At 40.9% G+C, this 21,882-nt stretch overlaps 1 protein-coding gene across 1 annotated transcript in view; it reads left to right on the top strand.

The window, feature by feature from the left end:
• Nucleotides 1-21,882, top strand: part of LOC144520564 (plexin-A1-like) — a 301,950-nt gene that overhangs the window by 259,465 nt on the left and 20,603 nt on the right. Inside the window, exons 21-24 of the mRNA XM_078254352.1 lie at nt 4,444-4,592; nt 9,962-10,059; nt 11,954-12,112; nt 15,304-15,370. Of these exons, the coding sequence (XP_078110478.1) occupies nt 4,444-4,592; nt 9,962-10,059; nt 11,954-12,112; nt 15,304-15,370 (473 nt within the window). The remainder of the gene's footprint in view (nt 1-4,443; nt 4,593-9,961; nt 10,060-11,953; nt 12,113-15,303; nt 15,371-21,882) is intronic.

Below are 21,882 nucleotides of genomic sequence, written 5' to 3'. Positions count from 1 at the left end.
TTTCAATTTCTCAGCCCTGTCTTTCTTCTCTTAAGTGTTATCTCAGGATGTATGCGTACAAAGAAATTGGTAAAAAATTGTAGAGAAATTACATTGCTGTCCCTTACTAAAATTATCTAAATTTCTGATTCTGGATCTGTTATTGTTCTTTAATTTCTACCTAAACTTGTATTCCCTCATACATCTTTCTGCCTTGCCTGTTTTCTTTAGTTCTTATTTATTGCCTTTGTAGGTAGGGTGACCAGACGTCCCGGTTTGACCGGGACAGTCCCGATTTTCAGTTGCGTGTCCCGAGTCCCGACAAAAGCCTGTCGGGACGCTAAAATGTTCCGGTTTACACCAACCATTATGAAATTGTCCCGGTTGTCAGCGATTACGTAGCCGACGTGGTCTCATTATAGCCCGATCATTAACTAAACCCATGTAGAAAGACTAATAAAGCGTCCAGCGTATCAATGTATATTTGTAAACATTGTTGCAATGCCTCTTCTTATCTGTCTCGTTTTAACCATAGACAGTGAAAGGACACAGCAACGCTGGGTGGAAATGTTTGCGCATTTCAAAAGCAGGGATATTCCATCTCCTTTGTGCCAGCCCAGGTCAGACATAGACACAGACAGATTAGACACAATTTTGCCAACAGCACACGTAGGCAAGGCAAGGCAAGGCAGCTTTATTTGTATAGCACATTTCAGCAACAGGGCAATTCAAAGTGCTTTACATGAAAACAGATAAAAAAATTAAAAACGGATAAAATTCGAGAAAAAAAAGTTACAGTGCAGTATAAGAAATTAAACATTGAAGAGCAGTTAAAACAGTTAAATATATATAAAAAAAATAGAATTTCTCTTTATATGCTTATATAGATTGTTATACAGTGTCAACAATGCAGCTTCAGTATAAGAAATGAACAGTTATTTAAAGAAAGGCAACATCAAAAAGATAGGTCTTCAGCCTTGATTTAAAAGAAATGAGAGTTGCAGCAGACCTGCAGTTTTCTGGGAGTTTGTTCCAGATATGTGGAGCATAAAAACTAAACGCTGCTTCCTCCTGTTTAGTTCTGACTCTGGGGACAACAAACAGACCTGTCCCAGACGACCTGAGAGGTCTGGGTGGTTCATAGTGTAGTAGCAGATCAGAAATGTATTTTGGCCCTAAACCGTTTAGTGATTTATAAACCAGCAAAAGTATTTTGAAATCAATTCTTTGAGGCACTGGAAGCCAGTGTAGAGACTTCAGAACTGGAGTGATGTGATCCACTTTCTTGGTCTTAGTGAGGACTCGAGCAGCAGCGTTCTGAATCAGCTGCAGCTGTCTGATTGATTTTTTAGGGAGACCTGTGAAGACACCGTTACAGTAGTCAAGTCTACTGAATAAAAGCATGGACAAGTTTTTCCAAATCCTGCTGAGACATAAGTCCTTTAACCCTTGATATATTTTTAAGGTGGTAATAGGCTGACTTTGTAATTGTCTTAATGTGGCTGTTAAAATTCAGGTCTGAGTCCATGACTACACCAAGATTTCTGGCTTTGTCAGTTGTTTTTAACATTATCGTTTGAAGCTGAGTGCTGACTTTTAATCGTAGGCCTACTGCTCACAACATAATGGGGTATCTCAGTTAATATTCATGAATTGTCTTGGTATGTAGCCTACATATCTAAGACATAATATTAAAAGACATTGAGTGAGTTTTGTGTGGGACCAACTTTATTTTTCAGAATTAAAGCATTCTTTTGGAAAATGCACCCACTGAACTTGTGAAAAACTTTGAGAATGCATAAACAAATTATTTGGAACTGCTGCCACAGGCTTGAACTAAAGTTATCGTAACACTTTACGGTAAGGGTACATGAATTATGAATTCATGCATGAATTAATTCATGATTTGTTCATTACTTCATTTATATCTTATGAATCATCAGGAATTGACACGAGTTCATAGCCTCTCGTTCATGACCTCATGCACATGCATGACCAACACTAAAGCAACTAAAGCATCAGGTAAGGTGGCTACATCATTATGCACACATTATGTAAATTTTTTTGCAGAAAAATAAGTAATCAATAATCACAATCAGCTTAATAAATCATAATTCATAATGATGTGCCCACGTACCTAATACTTTAGTTGTGTTGTTTATGTATGAGGTCATGAAAGACTATGAACACGTCCTTTTCCAATTCCTGATGATTCATGGGATATTAAGGAATGCAATAACACAAATCATTAATTACATAATGCATAATAATACATAGCCTACATCAATTAATTCATGCATGAATTCATGATAATTCATGTACCCTTACGGTAAAGTGTTACCAGTGTTATTCTAAAAAATGTAATCTCATTTGATAGAGCAGATAGCTTCCCTATTGGAAACATTCATTGCGTATATTTGTTAGAGGAGTGAAGTTGCTCAAGAGTCAATGTTTGGCTGAAAGCCTACTGTGAAATTGCACACAGCAAAATTGGCGCGTGTGACGAGTAGCGCCTTTAACGTGGGAATGGTTATCTCGTCAGTCCATGTGTTGTTCATGAGCGAAAAGATCCGCTCAACGGGAGCATTTGTGCCCAGTAGACACATGGCGAACTGACAAAGGAGACCTACATTTTTTAACGGAATCTCGCTGCTTTTGAAATGCGCGAACATTTCCACCCAGCGCTCGTCCGCTGACTTTTCAGCGGACATGGAGGGACTGGTTAAAACGAGACAAATAAGAAGAGGCATTGCGACAATGCTTTGTAACGATGGCTGCACAGATTATGCAGACGCAGACCACTACGATTGACTGACACACACACATACACATTGTTAAAATCATACGCTGGACGCTTTATTAGTCTTTCTACATGGGTTTAGTTATTGTTCGGGCTACAATAAGACCACGTCGGCTATGTAATCGCTGACAACCGGGACAATTTCATAGTGGTTGGTGTAAACCGGGACATTTTAGCGTCCCGACAGGCTTTTGTCGGGACTCGTGACATGCAACTCAGAATCGGGACTGTCCCGGTCAAACCGGGACGTCTGGTCACCCTAGTTTAGTGATGTAAGGACTACTTGCAGTGGTAGCTGCTTCCATAATGTAGCTTGAGAGCTAACGGCCCACACGCTAGTAAGCTGGGATGCTAGCGCTAGTCAGTCACTATAGCTCTCTCTCCAAGATTCTTTCTATTTTCTCGGTACCATACCTGTCTCTCCCCCCTGGCTCTCAGGATTGTAGGCTCTCTGAACTAGCTAGCATGCTAACTGACACTTAGCAAGCTCAGTTTTGCCAACTTATTTCCAATGGAAGTAGCTAGCACCAGCTCCAGCTCCAAAAGTCGCTAAAAGTAGCTAGATGACGCCATACTATCATTTGCATATTTGTGACATCATTACACATTAATTAGCATAAAGCTTAGTGGATGTGTCAGCGGGGAGATAAAAAGAAATAGAAATCTTTAGCCAAATAATCACAAACTCACTAAAGGAATTTATATTCAATTATTATTATTACTTAGGTAGCTTATATTTGAAGTAAATAAAAAAGAAATTCTACAAAGGGAGGGAGAAAGATCGATAAAGAATTCTCAAAGAAGGCTGGCTTGGCCAGGGCCAGGCCAGCTCAGTGGCGTCTTTCTCCCGTCGCGTCCCGCTGTCTCTCCTAGCTACACCGGCCCCGACACCCTGTCCCCTCTCCCCTTCTAACTGCCTGCTCAGTGCTGCTGCACATGAGGAGAGAGCAGAGAGAGGATACTGTTTTGGCGGCCACAAGAGAGACATACCTTTGCATGCTCGCCGGACAATACTGGCGTCTTTTCTAAAGAAAGTCGCCAGATTTGTCGCTAGTCGCTTCTTTGAAAAAAAGTCGCTAAGGGGATCTGAAAAGTCGCTAAATCTAGCGACAAAGTCACTAAGTTGGCAACACTAAGCAAGCTCATTAGCTCAGTTGCTAACAGGACAATAAGCTCAAGCTGTCAATTTAAAAGACATTTTTGTTCCATCTTCACCTAGCTGTCAAAAAACCATGCCTCTTTTGGGGAGCAGTTTAAACTAAATCAAACTAGATGGCGAAACATAGCTAATTAGCTACATTCATTCATCCCTCTTAAGACAATTTGCTATTGGGAACGGATTGCGCCATTTAAATGCTGGTGTGGCCGAGCGTTTAGAACTAGACATGTTTAGTTAATTAGGTCAAAAATAAACTGCAGTCTAGTCAAGAGTCTGCTAGCAGGGCTTTTAGACAAATTATGGAAATGACAAACTCACACATGATTAAAATCACAAAGAAGCACTCCATGATTATCGTCATTCCACAACCTGATACGATGTTTAATAGCAGTGCTGTTGCTACTGTACAGTATGCCCTGCACAAACAAAAACACTGATGACACCGTACAGATGATTAGCACCATCCCTCATCCTGGCGCATTCTCTATTTGTCCATTTTCCGTAGCTTTCGCCGAACTTCAGACAGACATCCACGAGCTGACCCAGGAGCTGGACGGAGCTGGGATTCCCTTCCTGGACTATCGGATTTACGCAATGAGGGTCCTCTTCCCAGGCATTGAGGACCACCCTGTGCTCAAGGAGATGGAGGTACGGGTCAGTACACCACCAACCGAGCTTGAAACTGATATAAACTCACTGTAAATAATCAATTACAGTGGAACCAAGAACTGAAGCTTGATTTATGGTTCTGCGGAGGCTCCATGCAGAGCTTTCGTCGTAGCCTACGTAAGTGGCCTGAAGTTTATATTTGTGCGTTTGTGTGTGCATTGATCTCTTTCAAAGAATAGACGTGTAGTTACATTTTTTGAGAGGTGCACGTCAGGCTACGGCGTAGGGTCTGTGTCTCAACGTACCAACGTACGTAGCCACGCCGTCAAACTAGCAAAAGTGGATTTGGACACGCCCTAAACGTACCTGCGCCATGCGCTTCACACCATGAGCTTAGATCATTAAAATAGGGCCCATAAACTAACATCAGAGGTAAAAAAAAAAAAGGTAACACACTTTGTATTTAATGGCATGAAAATGTCGGCTTTACTGCTTAATACTCTTGTAGCCATTATCCCATTACAGGTTTCATCAAAAACAGGCCTCTCCAAATGATAGGATGTGAGGCAAGAGGAACTCCAGACATGCTTCACCTTTAAGCAATCATATAACTTATATTTGACCTGCTTTGTGTTGACGTATCCAGCTTGTCTCAAGGAATGCAAAAGACCTTTCAAGTTCCTTATTATCATCATTAGTTTGATGTCATAGGGCACACGCTCACCACATTCCCTTGACATATGGAAGTAGAGTTTAAAAGTGAGGAGAAAATGACATGAAAGATAAAGGTATGTTAAAAAAGTGCAAAGCAAAAGATGAAGGGAAAGAGGATTAGAGCAGAGAGGGAGACATTAGATGCAGGGTTACTAGGAGTCTTACTTGCATTATACATCACTGTTGAGTTATTAATTAAGCCAGTACATGCATCCACCTTGCCAGCACAGCTGAAAGGAGATAGTGCACTCGATTTATAAAGACATTTTACCATTGAGACCAAGGGAAGTACAATTAATAGTGTGTCAACATAAACTACTCTCCTCCAAAGCTCGGAACCAGAGAGCCAAGTTTGTAATCAGCAGTATCATTAAGATGTAGAATCTGGTGCGGCTCCATTGCCTTTGATTGGAGCACTGACTTTTTGGAGTCAAGGAATAATTTGTTTGACCTTTTATAGCTTTATTTAAATGTTCTAATCCAGAAAGTAGATTTATATTCATTGAAGAAGAAGAAGAAGGAGAAGAAGAAGAAGAAGAAGAAAGCCCTCTGGGTGGTCTAGCGTCCTTTTTTTTAAAGATTATTTTTTGGGCTTTTCTGCCTTTAATGGACAGGACAGCTAGGTGAGAAAGGGGAGAGAGAGAGGGAAGACACGCAGGAAATTGTCACAGGTCGGATTTGAACCCTGGACCTCTGCGTCAAGGCATAAACTGCCACATATACGTGTGCCCGCTCTATCAACTGAGCCAACCCAGCCGCATAGCTTCCTTTTTTAAATTCATTTTAGTAATTCATCCTCTTACTTTTGGCTAGAAGGAACAGTAGTGATTACTTAAATACAACAGAATTATCCATGGATATAGAAGAAAACCATGGTGGCTTCCAGCAGAGACTATAACACTATAACTAATATAGTTCAAACTATTGATAAAGCAAAATCTGAGAGAATAAAGTGTAGTTAGAAAAGTCTTGACCTACAGGAATGTAGCGGGAATGTAAATCCACTTAAACGTCATATTTCCCCTCTTTTGTATTCGGTTTACCACTTTTGCAGACCCGCATAAAGCTTTATTACATAATTCATGAGCATTTTATTTCATTAGGTTTGGCTTTCAAAATGTAATAAAGTCATAAATAACAAAATCTCATTTAATAAGGTTCTGCAGTCACATTTTATTGTCTGAGACACCAGAAACGCTGCAGTTTTCACTTGTAGCCTAATAAATGTTCACAACCTGTGGATGCAACCTGATCATGAGTTAGCAGCATAAAATATGAAATGTTGATTAAATGTGTAGCCAACTTTTTACATCTTATTTTTCTACAACTTGTTCCAAATATTAAAGGTTATTTAAATAATGATATAAGGTGCGAGTTTAACTGGGAAACTCCTGCAATTAATTGAATTTAATGTGTTTTATTTGTAAGGACACATGTACAATATTAAACATAAATATTACCATTTGATAGAGGGAGTTAGCCTAAAGCAAATTGTCATCTGCTGTCTCCTGGCAGGTCACAATTAAACTATACACACAGTGACAAAACACATCTACGCAAAAACAAGACAGGACACATAATACGAAATTATTCACAGCAATGCACCATGAAATTGTGATGGGCATTTTTCCCCATTTTCTGATCGTTTATATACTTAACAATGAATCAAAAAAATTCATCAACAATTAACCATGGCGACCGCCCTAGTATTACTGTCCTCACAAAGCTGGATGGTGTTTTAAGCCCCCAACGTCTCCTTCCAGGCAGCGCTGCGACCATTGACTTCAAGGCACCTATCCCTAACCCTAACCCTAACCATTGCCTAATCCTAGTGCCTTCCAAGCAGCGCTGGCTGGAAGGAGATGTTGGGGGCTTAAAACACAGATAAACTCTCACAAATGTTCATTTCAACAGCTTTAGAGAGGGGCACATGCTTTCTTAAACTCGGTGCTCGGTGGTAGCTTTTGCTCACTTCTTCGCAAAAGCAAGTCATGCTCGGTGTCTCACATGAATATGCCCAGCCAGCAGGTTTCATCAACCATTCAGCCTAAGAGATCCTAAAATATCATATTTTTGGCTTTTTTATTAGCAAATCAAAATAAAGACTAGAAACGTGACACTGAGGTTAAGATGTCCCCTGATACGAATACAGTGCACCTTTAATTTGAGGTGGCAGGCAGGCAGAGAGGTAAAGGGATCTTACGTATTTTATGTATCCAGACTTCCTTCCCCTTCCTTCTGTATTTCCCCCAGGGGTTGCCGGTTGCCGGTGTAATCCGATGGCCCGTGTAAACCAACGCTCCTAGCTTTATTGCTCTGTGTGACTGCTTTCTTCCCTAAGCTAGACAGCCACACTACACACCGGTTACGCTCACACACACACACACACACACACACACACACACACACACACACACACTACATGCAGTACATGTACACACATACACCGTCTTGCAGTTAACTGGATGTACATGTACCCTTCTTAACGCTCTCTTTGAAATTCGGTAAATATTCTGCATGTGCAGTATGTACATGCACCTCCATCTGTCTCTCTTTCTTCTTTTCTCTTGCTCTCACACTCTTTTTTTCAAACACACATGCACACACACACACACACACACACACACACATCACTCTCAGCATCCGCCCTGGAGGCCTGAGAATCTCATTTAGCACTTTACAGAGAGGCCCAGACACTTTATTATGGCACATCAGAGGAAAAAAAAGAATAGATGTTACAGTGGTACAAAAGGATGACAATAGAGAGAGCAAGAGAGAGAGAGAGAGGTGGAAATGATGTGTGTTTGTGTGTGTATGTGTTAGAGAGACACACAAAGACAAAGAGCAGGAGAAATTAAAATGGGAGAAAACCCAGTGATGTGAAACAGTCAACAATAAGTGCGAGTGAGAGAATTAGAGCGGTGAGGAAGACAGAGTGAGTGAGCGACAGAGAGGCGTCTTCAGGGGGTTTAGTGTGTTGTTGATGAGTAGTGACAGGTGCCAGCCAGTGGAACAAGCAGGGTGCACCTCTGTCACCAAGCCTGACACACGCACGCACGCACACACACACACACACACACACACACACACACACATAAAATCCTGCGATGCCCTTACTCTTCTTCCCTTCTCTCCAGCGCTTCCTCCCATCTCTGTGTGACAGAGGAATCTCTCTCATGCTGGGTTGGTTCAGGCCAGTCGGATTGGACTTTGGCTTTTTATCTGTTCAAGGAACTTTCAAAAAATATCTCCAGTTCCAAGTGACAGTGGGTCATTGAAGCGTTATTAAAATATTCAGTTAAAGGGCTTTCAAGGAATATAACTGATTCAGCAAAGTGGTGAATGTGACTGGAAGAGTCTGAATTTTCTTTGAGGCCTGAGTGATCAGTATGGGACATTTACATGCATTATTGCAGAAGATCATATGACAAATATTAACAAACGGAAAGATTCAAAGCTAAAGTCATAAACAAAGACAATGAATGAGTAAACAGGGAGTCCAGACTGCTAAAGTGCAGGTGCAACTCGGCCAGGACCGATGATTGAAATTCTTGTCTTATCAATAATCAGCTGGAGGATGCTTTGACCCATCCACCCCCTGATGTCAAGAAGACTATTAGGTCCAATTGTCTGCAAAAATGATTTTTGAGAGCGACATCTGAGAAACACTTAGAGAGCAGCACACAGCAGTGCAGCTGGGGAGAGAGTAGCCAATCAGGCTTACTTTGCTGTTTACAAGCCAATCTCAGCTCATCATATGGTGAAAAGGAAAAGTTTGTGCTCGCAGATGGGTTCAGAATCTCTCTTCCCTCAGAGTAAAGCATAGTTTTATTTATCTACTGTAATGGACATTCACTGTCACAGGGCAAAAAGTAAAGAAGACTTAAAGGTCCCCCCCCTTCCTACTGGACACAAGATGTCTCCAACTTCACTGAAAAGTTCATTGTCAGTGGATGTGACCTGGAGGTATTTTGTATTTATTATAAGGATCCCCATTAGCTGACGCCTAGACGACCAGCTAGTCTTCCTGGGGTCCAAAATAACATTTAATTGGACAATATTAAAACATGTCATGACATATACAGAAAAGAAATAAAGAAAAGAAATAAAGAAAAGAAAAGAACTACAACATCTGCTTACAGAACTAAATAACAAAAAAATAAAATAATTGAAATTAAATAAAAACAATAACAAACCAAGCAAACAGAGAAATATCTTGAAAACAAAGTTATATATTACAGTATATTATATGGCTAACATTAAAGTAGCTGACAGACAAAGAAGGACATTGAATATTTGTAACCACACAATAAGAAACCTCATGATAAATAATTTAAGTGAAGGTAAGATTTGACTTTCTGTTTAAAATGTACCTTTCCTGTGATAAAACGAATGTTACTTGGGATATTATTCCACAAAGAACTTGCTCTGTAAATGAAAGTTTTTTTTTCAGGTTATTGGAGGTCTTCCACATCACACTTGCATGCTGCATACTGAACTCTGATGTGCTTGCAAACTGCTTCATGCTTTTACATAAACGTCTTAAAATCTGATTTTGGGTGAGTTCTTTGTGGGGATTGTAAAAGGCTTTTTTTTTTTTTTTCCAACAATTCAAAAATGCTCCTCAATAAAGAACATATATATTTGTACACAGAAATGAATCTCTGTTGTAACTCGTCTGTCTCTCTGTCTTTCTTCAGGTCCAGGCAAATGTTGAGAAGGCACTGACACTGTTTGGCCAGCTGCTGACGAAGAAGCACTTCCTGTTGACGTTCATACGAACCCTGGAGGCACAGAGGTCTTATTATATTTATTGTTCAGATATACTGTACATTTTGTTTGGGTTTTTAGTGAATTAGCTTTTTCCAAAAGGCGATTTCTATTATTTAATAAGCTATGTCTACTAGTTTAAAAAAGTGACTTATAATATATAAAAGCAAAACTGAAACTTGCATCATTCAAGAGCTTTAGCATTTCCGCACATGATTTTTCCAGCCATGGGAATAGAGTCATGTGAATACTGCATGCTTGATGCTTCATTTTGATTAAATTAAAAATGCATTTTTGTTTTTTTCTCGGCACCCGGCAGTGTGTGCGCCCCGGTGTATGGTGTTTTAAGCCCCCACTGTTGTCTTCCAGGCAGCGCTGCATGGAAGGCACTAGGGTTAGGTAAGGGTAAGGGTTAGGTGCCTTTAAAGGAACACGCCGACTTATTGGGACTTTAGCTTATTCACCGTAACCCCCAGAGTTAGATAAGTCCATACATACCCTTCTCATCTCCATGCGTGTTGTAACGCTTTCCGACGGCTCCACCAGTAGCTTAGCCTAGCACGGATCCTGAAGGTAATCGGTTCCAACTAGCCTACTGCTCCGAATAAGTGACAATATAACGCCAAAATGTTCCTATTTACATGTTGTGATTTGTATAGTCACAGTGTGTACAAATAACAAGGTCACATGAGACACATCCATCTTCTAACTGTATATAAACTGGGAACTATATTGTCAGAAAGGCAAAGCATTGCTGATCTGCTCGGGGCTTCTCAGGTGCTGCAAAGCATAACACTCCGCCCAAATAGCAGAAGTAGCACTGCTTTGCCTTTCTGAAAATATAATTCCCAGTTTATATACGGTTAGAAGATGGCTGTGTCTCATGTGACCTTGTTATTTGTACATGCTGTGACTATACAAATTACAACATGTAAATAGGAACATTTTGGCGTTATTTTGTCACTTATTCGGAGCAGTAAGCTAGTTGGAACAGATTACCTTCAGGATCCGTGCTAGGCTAAGCTAACGGTGGAGCCGTCGGACAGAGTTACAACACGCACGGAGATGAGAAGGGTATGTATGGACTTATCTAACTCTGGGGGTTACGGTGAGTAAGCTAAAGTCCCAATAAGTCGGCGGGTTCCTTTAAGTCGACGGTTGCAGCTCTGCCTTGAAGTCGACGGTGGGGGCTTAAAACACCATCGAGTGTGCGCGCCATGTAGGCTGAGTGCTTGGCAGCGGCCCAGGTTCGAATTCGACCCTGGCCCATGCTGCATGGCATCCCCTCTTTATCCTGTGTATCTGCACTGTCTTATACAAATGCATAAAAAGGCCAACAAATAATCTTAAAGCAAAATTTCTTGGGGAAAAAAAGGATTATTGGTCTTTGGAAAGTGTGCTTTCATCACCTTTTTAATTTTACAAATATGATAAAATATGAAAAGCCGTGCTGTGCTTTTGATTAGAACAGCAAAGGCAAGTTGAATGAAAACATTTTTAGCAGCTTTAAAATTACCTTAAAGCGGGCACCTGGGTAGCTCACCTGGTAAAGCGAGCGCCCATATGTAAAGGTTTACTCCTCGATGCAGCGGTCGTGGTTCAACTCTGACCTGCAGCCCTTTGCTGCATGTCATTCCCTCTCTCTCTCTCGCACCTTTCATGTCTTCAGCTGTCCTATAAATGCCCAAATTGCCTGAAAAAAAGTGCTTTACCTTAAAGCACTTAGCTAAATGGCTCATGGCAAAACGGAATTAGACCCCATTTGGTTAGGAATAAATGTGCATTAGTATTTAAGCGGGCTGTTATGAGGTTACATATGTATTTTGAGGAACTGCTTCCGATGTGACTCAACAAAAGCTTGAAAAGGCATTCTTTAAATATTAATATTGAATTTTACTGTGCATGTTGCAATGTATTTCCAGGTCATTCTCAATGCGGGACCGAGGCAATGTGGCATCACTGATCATGACGGCCCTGCAGGGGGAGATGGAGTATGCCACCGGAGTCCTGAAACAGCTGCTGTCCGACCTGATAGACAGAAACCTGGAGAGCAAAAACCATCCCAAGCTGCTGTTAAGGAGGTGAGGAAGATGTGGAGAGACGTGGAAGAAAATTTAGACTACGCTGTCAAACACCAAACAAGAATTTAGTGGAATCAACCAATCTTTTATATTTAACCCAATGTAAATATATTTAAGTTTTATTAAATGTTAGTTAGTTAATTTACCTTCAGAACTAAACATGTAGACATATAAACATATGAACAAGAGTTGTTCTAACTGGAAGTTGTTTTACTTAAAATGGGTTGAATGACCATACCGTTTACTGAACTCATCAAATTAGGAAAGAGGATTAGCATAACAGAATACTTCCCAGCATGCATTGTTTGTAGGTGAAACCTCTATTGTTCTAAGACCGGTGGTGTAGTCTACGTGATACGCAGGTATATGCAGTATACCCACTAAGACATCTCCAGGATTTCCATAAATAAATACAAAGCAGTGCTTTGAAACTGGGCAAAACAACCAGCACTACTTTATTTAAACAACTATGTATTTTGTATTTAAGAAGAGCAGACAATATGATACAAGATTCAAGTTACAAACATAAGAAGATAGTGACTGACTGAGTTTTGTTTTTAACTATATCCTCCCACCCACTACCAAAAAGCATGTTAACTACTTACATACATTTAGCTCTCCTTTCCTTCAGACATACCTAACAGTATTGGGGTCAAAGTCACCTGAGTCTTGTATGCTCTCAAAACAGCAAATGAGATCCCATCTGTCCTCAAAAACAGTATTGAGCCGTTGCTGGATCTTGGCAGTCTATGGGCAACCACTTTATCCAGAAAACATGTCCGCTTGGGTGACTTGGAAAAAAAGCTGGCAAATCTACCAATGTTAGAAACAAAAATTCTCACCTTGGATACGTGAGAGGTGGCCTGTTACATTATCAGGTTGAGCTGATGTGCGTAGCAGTGGATGTAGTGGGCATTTGGGTACACATCTTGTATTTTCCGCTGAACACCTGAAGTGGCTAGCAACCCTCATCATGCTGGCTCCATCATATGCCTGGCAGATGAGCTTACTTTTCTGATCCTCAGGAAGGATAGTAGCATGACGCTCTTTTAGTGCAGTAGCAACGGACTCAGCTGTAGCTGACTGCAGAGGGATGAACTCAAAAAATCTTTCCTGCACGTTGTTTTTTTCGGCTCCACAAAATGTCACACGGTCTATTATCCTGGACAGTATGTGTCGATTCTTTGTCACCTCTTCGTTGTGCCTTCTAATGCCAATCCTGTACCCTTCATCTAGTTGTTCAACAATGCTAACTCTGCCAAAAAACTTTAGCTTCATGCTATTATCAAGATGTCTGCGACTACTTTCATGACATTTGCATTTTTCAGAGAGACGTTTCTTCTGACTCTTGTTGTCCACAAAACCTCAGCGCTGACACTTTGAAATAAAAGACAGGGAAAGCAAAAAAAAAAGGCATTGCTAACATCACATCCAGCCAGCCAACTCCATTTGTAGCTCCGGTGTAGCTTCGCCCTCGGTCACTGGCCTCAGCCTGCTGCTGGATTTGTAAATCGGGTTGGTCCGCTCCGAAATCTTTTATCCTCTTTTTTTTCTTCCAGCGAACGTCTTGTGAGAGTTTTTTTTGTAAATCAATGACAGAATTTGGTTTAACTGCTGCCATTTTCTCTATGAAAGTGATGTGGGTCACTGTGTGATTTCTCAGCTTGCAAGGTTTTGGCGGAGTGACGGTATCGCCTGCGCGAGTAGCGTAAAGTTGAATGACAGGTGTCGAGAACCAATCAGATTGGATAAAATAATAGCGCCCTCTATTGACAAGCCACCACTGCACATACCCACTTAAAAATGTCCAATGACACGCAAAAAAATTATTTCCATTATATTTTTGATATATTTTGAATCATCATCTGTGTTTTTCTTCACATAGGCTAAATAAAGGTATTTCCACCGTGGATTGGTGCATAAAAGGGTATATAAAATGGAAATGAAGTCGTTGATGCTCAAAACTTCCCTGGGGGAGGACACTCAGACCCCCCACTATGATATGCCACCCCTCAAAGGCAGATTCTGGCCAATATATACTGTATATACACTACAATATACCCACTACAATACATTAGACTACACCACTGTCTAAGACTCTTTTTTGAGGTTTGAAGAAAACACACATTATGGTATGGAAACCGTGTCTTTAATACGTGGTAAGTTCTAGTTGTTTCCTCTGATAATAATGAAAACCGTGTGAACCGCCACGTGGGTTAGGAAATGTAAAGTGCACAGCAGGTCAGCTGAACATGAACGCTCCAATAATAAATTAATTATGAATGAATATTTACTTGGGTTTAACCTGGAGTTGGGAGAGTTTTTCTGTAAAAACAAAAACAAAAAAACTTGATACTTTTACATCTTGAGGGCTGTGAAAATCCATCAAATGCCACTGCTCACAGCTCATGACCACACTTAGACCAAATAAATGTCTGTTAAGTCACTATCTATCGCCAAATAAGTTCCTGAAGCGACAAAAAAAAGCACCCTTCAGCGTGTTTGTAGAGCGCGTGTTTGATGATGACGTAGCACTAAGAGCGACTATGGTAGCGAGTAGTATGAAGCAGCATGAGAGCAAGCAGCAGGCAAGCAGGACACAGCAGGGGAGCAGCAGGTAGGTAGCAGGTTCAGAACGGGATCTGAACAGAGGAGACAAACGTTAACTGGACCATAAGCAAGAAAACAAACTCAGAGTGAAAATGCAGGAAAACTAGGAGTGGAATCTCTAGTCGGAAATTACTGAGCCAAGTTACCACTAGTATGGTTGTAACGAACTGGCGCTGAAGAGGTGAACAGCCCGGGTTGATAACTGCTGGTTGATTAGTGGAATGTGCTGCGCTGAGCTGGAACAGAGCAGGAGAGAGTGGCAACGCCCCTTGACCTAGATCCTCTTGAGACTACCTCTCGCAACAGCAGGTGAAAACAAACACAGGGGGAAAGGGAAGAGGAAAACAGGCAGGACAGGGAAAACAGAAACTGACCCATAACAGAAAATACGCATAGGGAGGTTAGTTGGGGTGGTGGGTGGGTCAAACAACACAGGACTTTCACCCAGGAGACCGGGGATCGTGTCCCGCATGTCACGTTTCCTAAACCCAACCGTCCCGTTCTTCTTTTCCTAAACCCAACCGCCCCATTCTTGTCTTGTAACTTTAACGCCCCTTTTCAAATTGTCTTGTGTTTTTCAGAACGGAGTCTGTCGCTGAGAAGATGCTGACCAACTGGTTCACATTCCTCTTGTATAAGTTCCTCAAGGTAAGCCAAACAACAAGACATGAGCCTGTAACATCCTTATCCTCCAATCTGTTTATTCTTTCAAACACTGATAATAGTCATCTAAAGTGGATTTATATTGTGCAGTGTTTTTAAATATGTTACAGGGTTTCATTAAACACCCTATGGCTTATATTATTTCCCAGTTACAAATTTAATCTCACCGTGGTTATTAAAAGGGTTTTCCCTTTTTAGCCGCTTGTGTTCAGCGGCGTGTACAAACAGTAGATCATCAAAGCCTCCCAGCACCACGCATTTCTTCTCTCCTCCGTTGTTTTATTATGCTTCTTTTAGTCCACAGATCCTCTCCACTCTCAGAATTTCACCCTTGCAGCCGACACATCCCCCTCGCTGATCTTCATGACGTTCTTTTAGCTCACATCTTCTCTCCCTCTGATCTCTCTTTCATCTGTGTAGTTTCTGTTGCCATCGTTCCTCTGTCAGTCTCCTCTCTGCCTTAAGGTCATTTGCCTCACCAGGGGGTGCGATGGGGCTCCCACTGTCCTCACACGCTCCCTCTTTTCTCCCATCCTAGCCGTCCCCCGTCCCCTCTGCCTGTCCATACAGTTACAGAGCCTGCTTTAAAGAAAGCCAAAGTCAGAAAATATTTTCTGGTGTTTTGCTCACTCTTCTCAGTTGTTCTCCTCTCCTCTCCTCTCCAAACTATAATTACCTCCGCCGGGAGGTTATGTTTACGGTTCGGTTTGTTTGTTGGTTGGTCTGTTAGCAGGGTTACGGAAAAAACTACAGGCCCGATTTCCAAGGAACTTGGTGGAAGGGTGTAGCATGGGCCAGGGAATAAGTCATTACATTGCTGGGAGCAGATTCCAATCTCAAGGCGAATACACAAAAATTATTTTTCACTTCCGTTAATATTTTGAGATAGGGCATTTGGCCTCGGTGGAAGTCTGCGCTCTCAGTAGTTACAAATTGTAAAGTTGTCATTACATGCCGTTTTAATTCTAATCACATTCTGAGTGCAATATGATATCATGGTCACATAGTCAGCCAAACATGTAGAGAGTTGAGTATTTTTAGGGGAAAACTGTGGAAGATGGCATTAAATTGGATGTCATTCTTTCATTCTGATTATATATTGTATAGATAGCTTGCTCATAGTGAATGCATGTATTTTGTGCTCAAAATGCACCTAAATTGTTACTTAAAACCAGTTAACTTTTCGATTTCTTTAAAAAAAACAATACTCCCACAATGTCCCTGTGCATTGCTGATTTCCAGTGATAGTTAGCGATGAATCTGAGCCGACTGCTCTCTCTGTACAGCGAGAGACATCATTATATCCCTGAAGTGTAAATGTCAGCATGCAATTAGGGAGCTTTAATGAAGCCACTATATGGAGTGAAGGCAAATATTGTAGACAAGCATGCAGCGGCCGAGCGAGGGAGGCGAAAGCCGAAGCGGAATCATAACGGCGTGGTTGTGTGCTCGCTCTGTCTCGTTAGCAGCTGCCCACCTAATTGGCCCAGATGCTAACGAGTTTCTTGTTAAGCGGCAGAATGAGGAAGGGACGAGAGAGGGGAATGGTTGGTGGGAGAGGAGGAGAGGAAGGGGTTAGAGGTGGGAAGAAGAATAGAGGGGGACATGACAATTAGGAGTAAAAAATGGAAAGGAAGCGGAGGAGAGACAGGAAGGAGGTAAGAGATAAAGGGTAAAAGTTAGAGTAGTGTAAGGTAGGAGATATAAATGAGAAGGGGGGGGGGGGGGATTCAAGTAATGTAAGGGTGTAAATAAATAAAAATGATAGAAAAGGGATCCTGGTTAGCTCACCTGGTAGAGCGCGCACCCATATATAGAAGTTGACTCCTCGACGCGGCGGGTTCAACTCCGACCTGCATCTCCTTGCTGCATGTCATTCCCCCTCTCTCTCCCCCCTTCATGCTGTACAAATAAAGGCCTAAAATGCCCAAAAATAATAGTAATAATGATTGAAAAAATAATGTAGTAGAATAGGAAGTAGAAAAACTAAAAAGAATAACAAAAAACCCAACATCAGTTAAGCTGTGTGTGTTTTTGTCATTTAGACATTGGGAACATTATTTTGTAAGTAGCCGGACCTGTTGTTGCTCAGTGCTGTTCAAATGGTGAAATGAGTGGAAGAAATGAAGGAGGTAGAGGGATAAACAGAGTGGATAGACAGAAAAAAAGAGAAATAGTAGCATATTACAACAGCAATTATCTTTATTTTGAAATGTAGAGACTGAGACACCGAAGTTTCCATAGATACCAAATATCTTTGTCATAGGTTGCAAAAGTCCCTGGTTGGTGGCTAACCAAACAGTGATTTGTCTCTTTTCAGATTGTTTAATATCAATACTTTTAGGGATACTTTTTTTTTTTTGGGCCATTTGGAGGCCACAGAAACAAGTACAGAGCACAATACTGACATTATCACCTTTTAAGTTGATACAGTGAACTTGTTAGCAAACAGTTGCTTATGTAATCCAACTCCTGGAGGGAATGTCTGTCTCTTTAGCTGCTAACCTTCACTGTGTTCACCAGCCGGTCACTAACTTTGTCCGTCTGCCAACTGGAGGAGGGCAAGTCACACACAGTCGGTTTTAAGAGCATGTAGCCAAAAACAGTATAGTTGCGGGCTGGAGTTCCAAAGTGTTCTGAAGGATGCTACAAAGCCCCATAGAGCTGAGGGAAACGGCAACCATGTTGCACCATCACTATATAACACATGCCTTTGGTGTGGGAGATCTGGGTTCAATTCCCACTGTGATACATCAACCAATGTGTCCCTGAGCAAGACACTTAACCCATAGTTGCTCCAGAGGCGTGCGGCCTCTGACAAATGTAGCAACTGTAAGTCACTTTGGATAAAAGCGTCAGCTAAATGACATGTAATGTAATAATGTAATGTAAAAAGTTGAATGATAATTATCTGTGAGTTTGATTGTTATTATTGTAATCTTAATTATAGCCATTGTACATTGTACATTGTAATTGACATGAAAAAAAAGTAACGACTAGCTAAGAGCGTTTCATGAATTCTTTGGAATCAGTGTATAATTTACTGGCTTAACCTGTTTTAGCTCATTAAAACCAGTAGTTTAGCATCATATACATCCTATGCAATTGCAACATATACGGAATTAAAAGTAAAGCTATTGTACATGAAGAACATGAGAATATAGAATTTGCAAATGTGAAAGAGAGAGATTAAGAAATAGAGAAGTAAAATGTAACAACAGTAAGGGGTTAAGGATCGGTGTATTACAGGGAGAGAAAGGGGGGAAAAAAGACCAGAAAAAGGAAGGATTTGTGTGTGTGTTAGAAAGAAAAAGCGAAAGTGCTTGAAGGTGCGACAGATACATTAGTACTTTCCCCAGTTCTCTTCTGGACCTCGTGCATTTCCAACACACACACACACACACACACACATACCCAGTCTGAAGTATCTCCCTGAGCACTGCACGGTCAATCATTAAACTCTTGTCAGGATGAGTATTAGTGATGTGTCCTCTCACTCCTCTCTAAACTGCTGCTGCTTCAGTCGGGAGTGTTTTCCTTGAAGCCAAGTGATGACTAATGACACTATTGATTGGCAAGTGTCTTTGATGGAGCGGGGAGTGGGATGCTCTGTAATGTAGACAATGGGAGAGAACTGAAAAGATTTATATAACCCTGCTTTAAGTCAGAGACCAAGATCACTTAAGGGAGAATCACAAGATGCTTAGACTAAAATACCATCGCTGTACAAAAATTCCTTTTTGGACTGTACATATTCAAAAACCATTTTTTTATACCGCTTTCCATCTGCATCTTACAGGCTGGATTCTGACTCCCAGGGTCAGCCTGGAAATTTCCATATCTGCCTTTTAGGATCTGATAATAATATCAGCAAGTTGTTTGACCTGTCGCTTAACCTGATAACCTGATAACACGATAGTTTCATGCTAATACTGCTGAGAGAGAGAGAGAGAGAGAGAGAGAGAGAGAAAGAAGATAATGAAAAATGTTATAGCGATGTGGGTGGATTTTGGGAATGGTCAGGAGATGGATCAGAAAATACCCAACCATGAGTAAAAGATAAGCAGGATAGAGAACTTTAAAGGTCCAGTGTGTAACATGTTTAGTTGTTCATTATCAAAATCTGTGTTGCCCGTTCACAAACTTGTCCTTTTTCATGAATATTTACCACCACCATCAATTCCAAGTACTCCTATTGGCTTGAAATTTTACATTTGCATTCGCATGAACTGGGGTAGACACTCCATATTCATGCACCATCTTGAAATACGTTAGCCGGTAAGGGACATACCGGACATACTGCTCCGCCTTTTGCGTTTTCGCTGTCACATGATAAACTCACAGGTGCTGCTAATGCTGCTAATGAGAATCGTAGCTTCCCGGGCCCGGCAAGTTTGAAGAAGGAAACATGGAGGACTACACATATTCAAAATCCAAATTTCAGGAACAGGAGTCTTCTTCTTCGCCCAGAAAAAGAAAAAGGATATTGAAAAGGGCAAGAGATCGGCTTTTTGAAGCGTGAAGGCTACCGTAGCTGTAATACGTACTTTGAACTGCGTGGTGCGAGAGAGATGAGTGCGATATGTGATCTCAACGCTAGATGGGAGAAATTCCTACAGGTTGGACCTTTAAATTATGTTATTTCAATCAGCACTTTTCAAAGACTTAAAGTGTCTCATATTATGCTCATTTTCAGGTTCATAATTATATTTAGAGATTGTACCAGAATAGGTTTACATGGTTTACTTTTCAAAAAACACCATATTTTTGTTGTACTACACATTGCTGCAGCTCCTCTTTTCACCCTGTGTTCAGGTCTCTGTTTTAGCTACAGAGTGAGACATCTCACTTCTGTTCCATCTTTGTTGGCAGTCGCACATGTGCAGTAGCTAGGTAAGGACTACTAGCCAGCCAGAAGCAGAGTATGAGGACGTGCCATGCTAGCAGCTAGGCGAGCATTATAACGTGTGTTACAAAGTGACGCACGTTTGTCTCTGAAGTAAAGGCTGGACTACAACAGAGCTGTTTGGAGCAGTTTGTGAACAGTGTTTTCTGTTGGAGATGGTAAGTCCCTTTGGGGTGGACTTTGGATTTTTTCACTTTGTAAACCTATAACATGCACAGAAAAGATATTTAACACCATAAAGGAAAGGGAAAAAGCCAAAAAGCATAATATTGACACTTTAAATAATCCAATCTATAACTGCATTAACTCATATTAATCATTAGTCTCCATTTGCAGGTGTTGTGTCTGATTGGAATAGAAACCTGCTTACTTTTTGGACCATTAGTGAACTACTGCTCTGTGGTTTTGTTTTTGCACGCCAAGAGAGAAAGTAGGATCTTGTCACCATGCATGTCAAACTAAATTTTACACACATCTCACATAAAGCATGTTATGAATTCCATTACTTATAGCTAGTTTGACTAAGTGGAACATTGCTGCCTTTATACACAGATGGGTATATTTAGTGAGGATTCGTGGCCCTTCTTTAGGCGCTAAACAGTCAAATTGCATTTGTCGTCTTTTAAGAAAGGACCGGTTTTGTGCCTGTAAAATGCAAGAGCACAGCTAAAGAGTGCATGTTTGGTCTCAGGAAACATGTATTTTAAGACGTTCCTGTTCAGAGGCACACAATATGGGAGGAGGGAATGGAAATTAATACAAAAAGATGCAGCACCTGATTCATCACCGGAAACTGTGGCAGAGAAGGTTGCGTCTGAAATGTAATCTGGGAAAAGGAGGTGTAAAATCTGCAGCACTGTTTTACTGACACATAAGGAGGGTGAGAGACTATAGCCAGGTTAAAACAGTGAGTGAGAGAGAAACTTGCTGAGAAACATGCCAAATATTTTGCACGGATTTTCCTCGCTTTCAATATTTCACAGCTGCTCAAGCAAAGTGCAGTGTGATTGAAGCAGCCAGTAATGCTTTAAGTAGGCTGTTACATGTATATTATTTGACTTGAAATCATTTAGTCATTGATCTTTTTGATTGCTATTTATAAAAAAAAAATTCTCACATACAGCCTTCCTCTTGTGGGATAAATATATGCCTGCAAAAAAGTTTTTCTTCAACCAATATTCCAAGTTCAGCAGCAGAAAACACTTTTATTCTCTGCTCTTCATTACTTTCCAGACACGCTCCACTTACGTCAAAACAGCCCGTTATTAGCCCTTATTTAACGACACTCTTTGCACATCAGATGAACTGCGGCTGGGCTTACAGCATTTACATCTGCTTCCAAATTCCACACTAAATTGAGAAATCTTGCGCCCCTGACACTAATTTGCAACATCCTTAGATATCCCCCAGAGCTGTCAGCAAAGCACATATAAATGCTTTCATCAACTGGCTTTGAGTTGAATCACTGTGTTACTAACTGGATGGCTACACTGTATTTTAACCTCTCTTAGGGATTGTGAGATGAATCATGGGATAACAAAGGAAATAAATACCAGTGCAACATTGCATTATTTTTTTAGGATTTTCTCTA

Source organism: Sander vitreus, chromosome 7 (genome assembly GCF_031162955.1).
Source record: "Sander vitreus isolate 19-12246 chromosome 7, sanVit1, whole genome shotgun sequence".
Classification (NCBI taxonomy): Eukaryota; Metazoa; Chordata; class Actinopteri; order Perciformes; family Percidae; genus Sander; species Sander vitreus.
The sequence above is the reverse complement of the archived record's forward strand: the minus strand, read 5'-3'. Positions and strand labels throughout refer to the sequence as shown.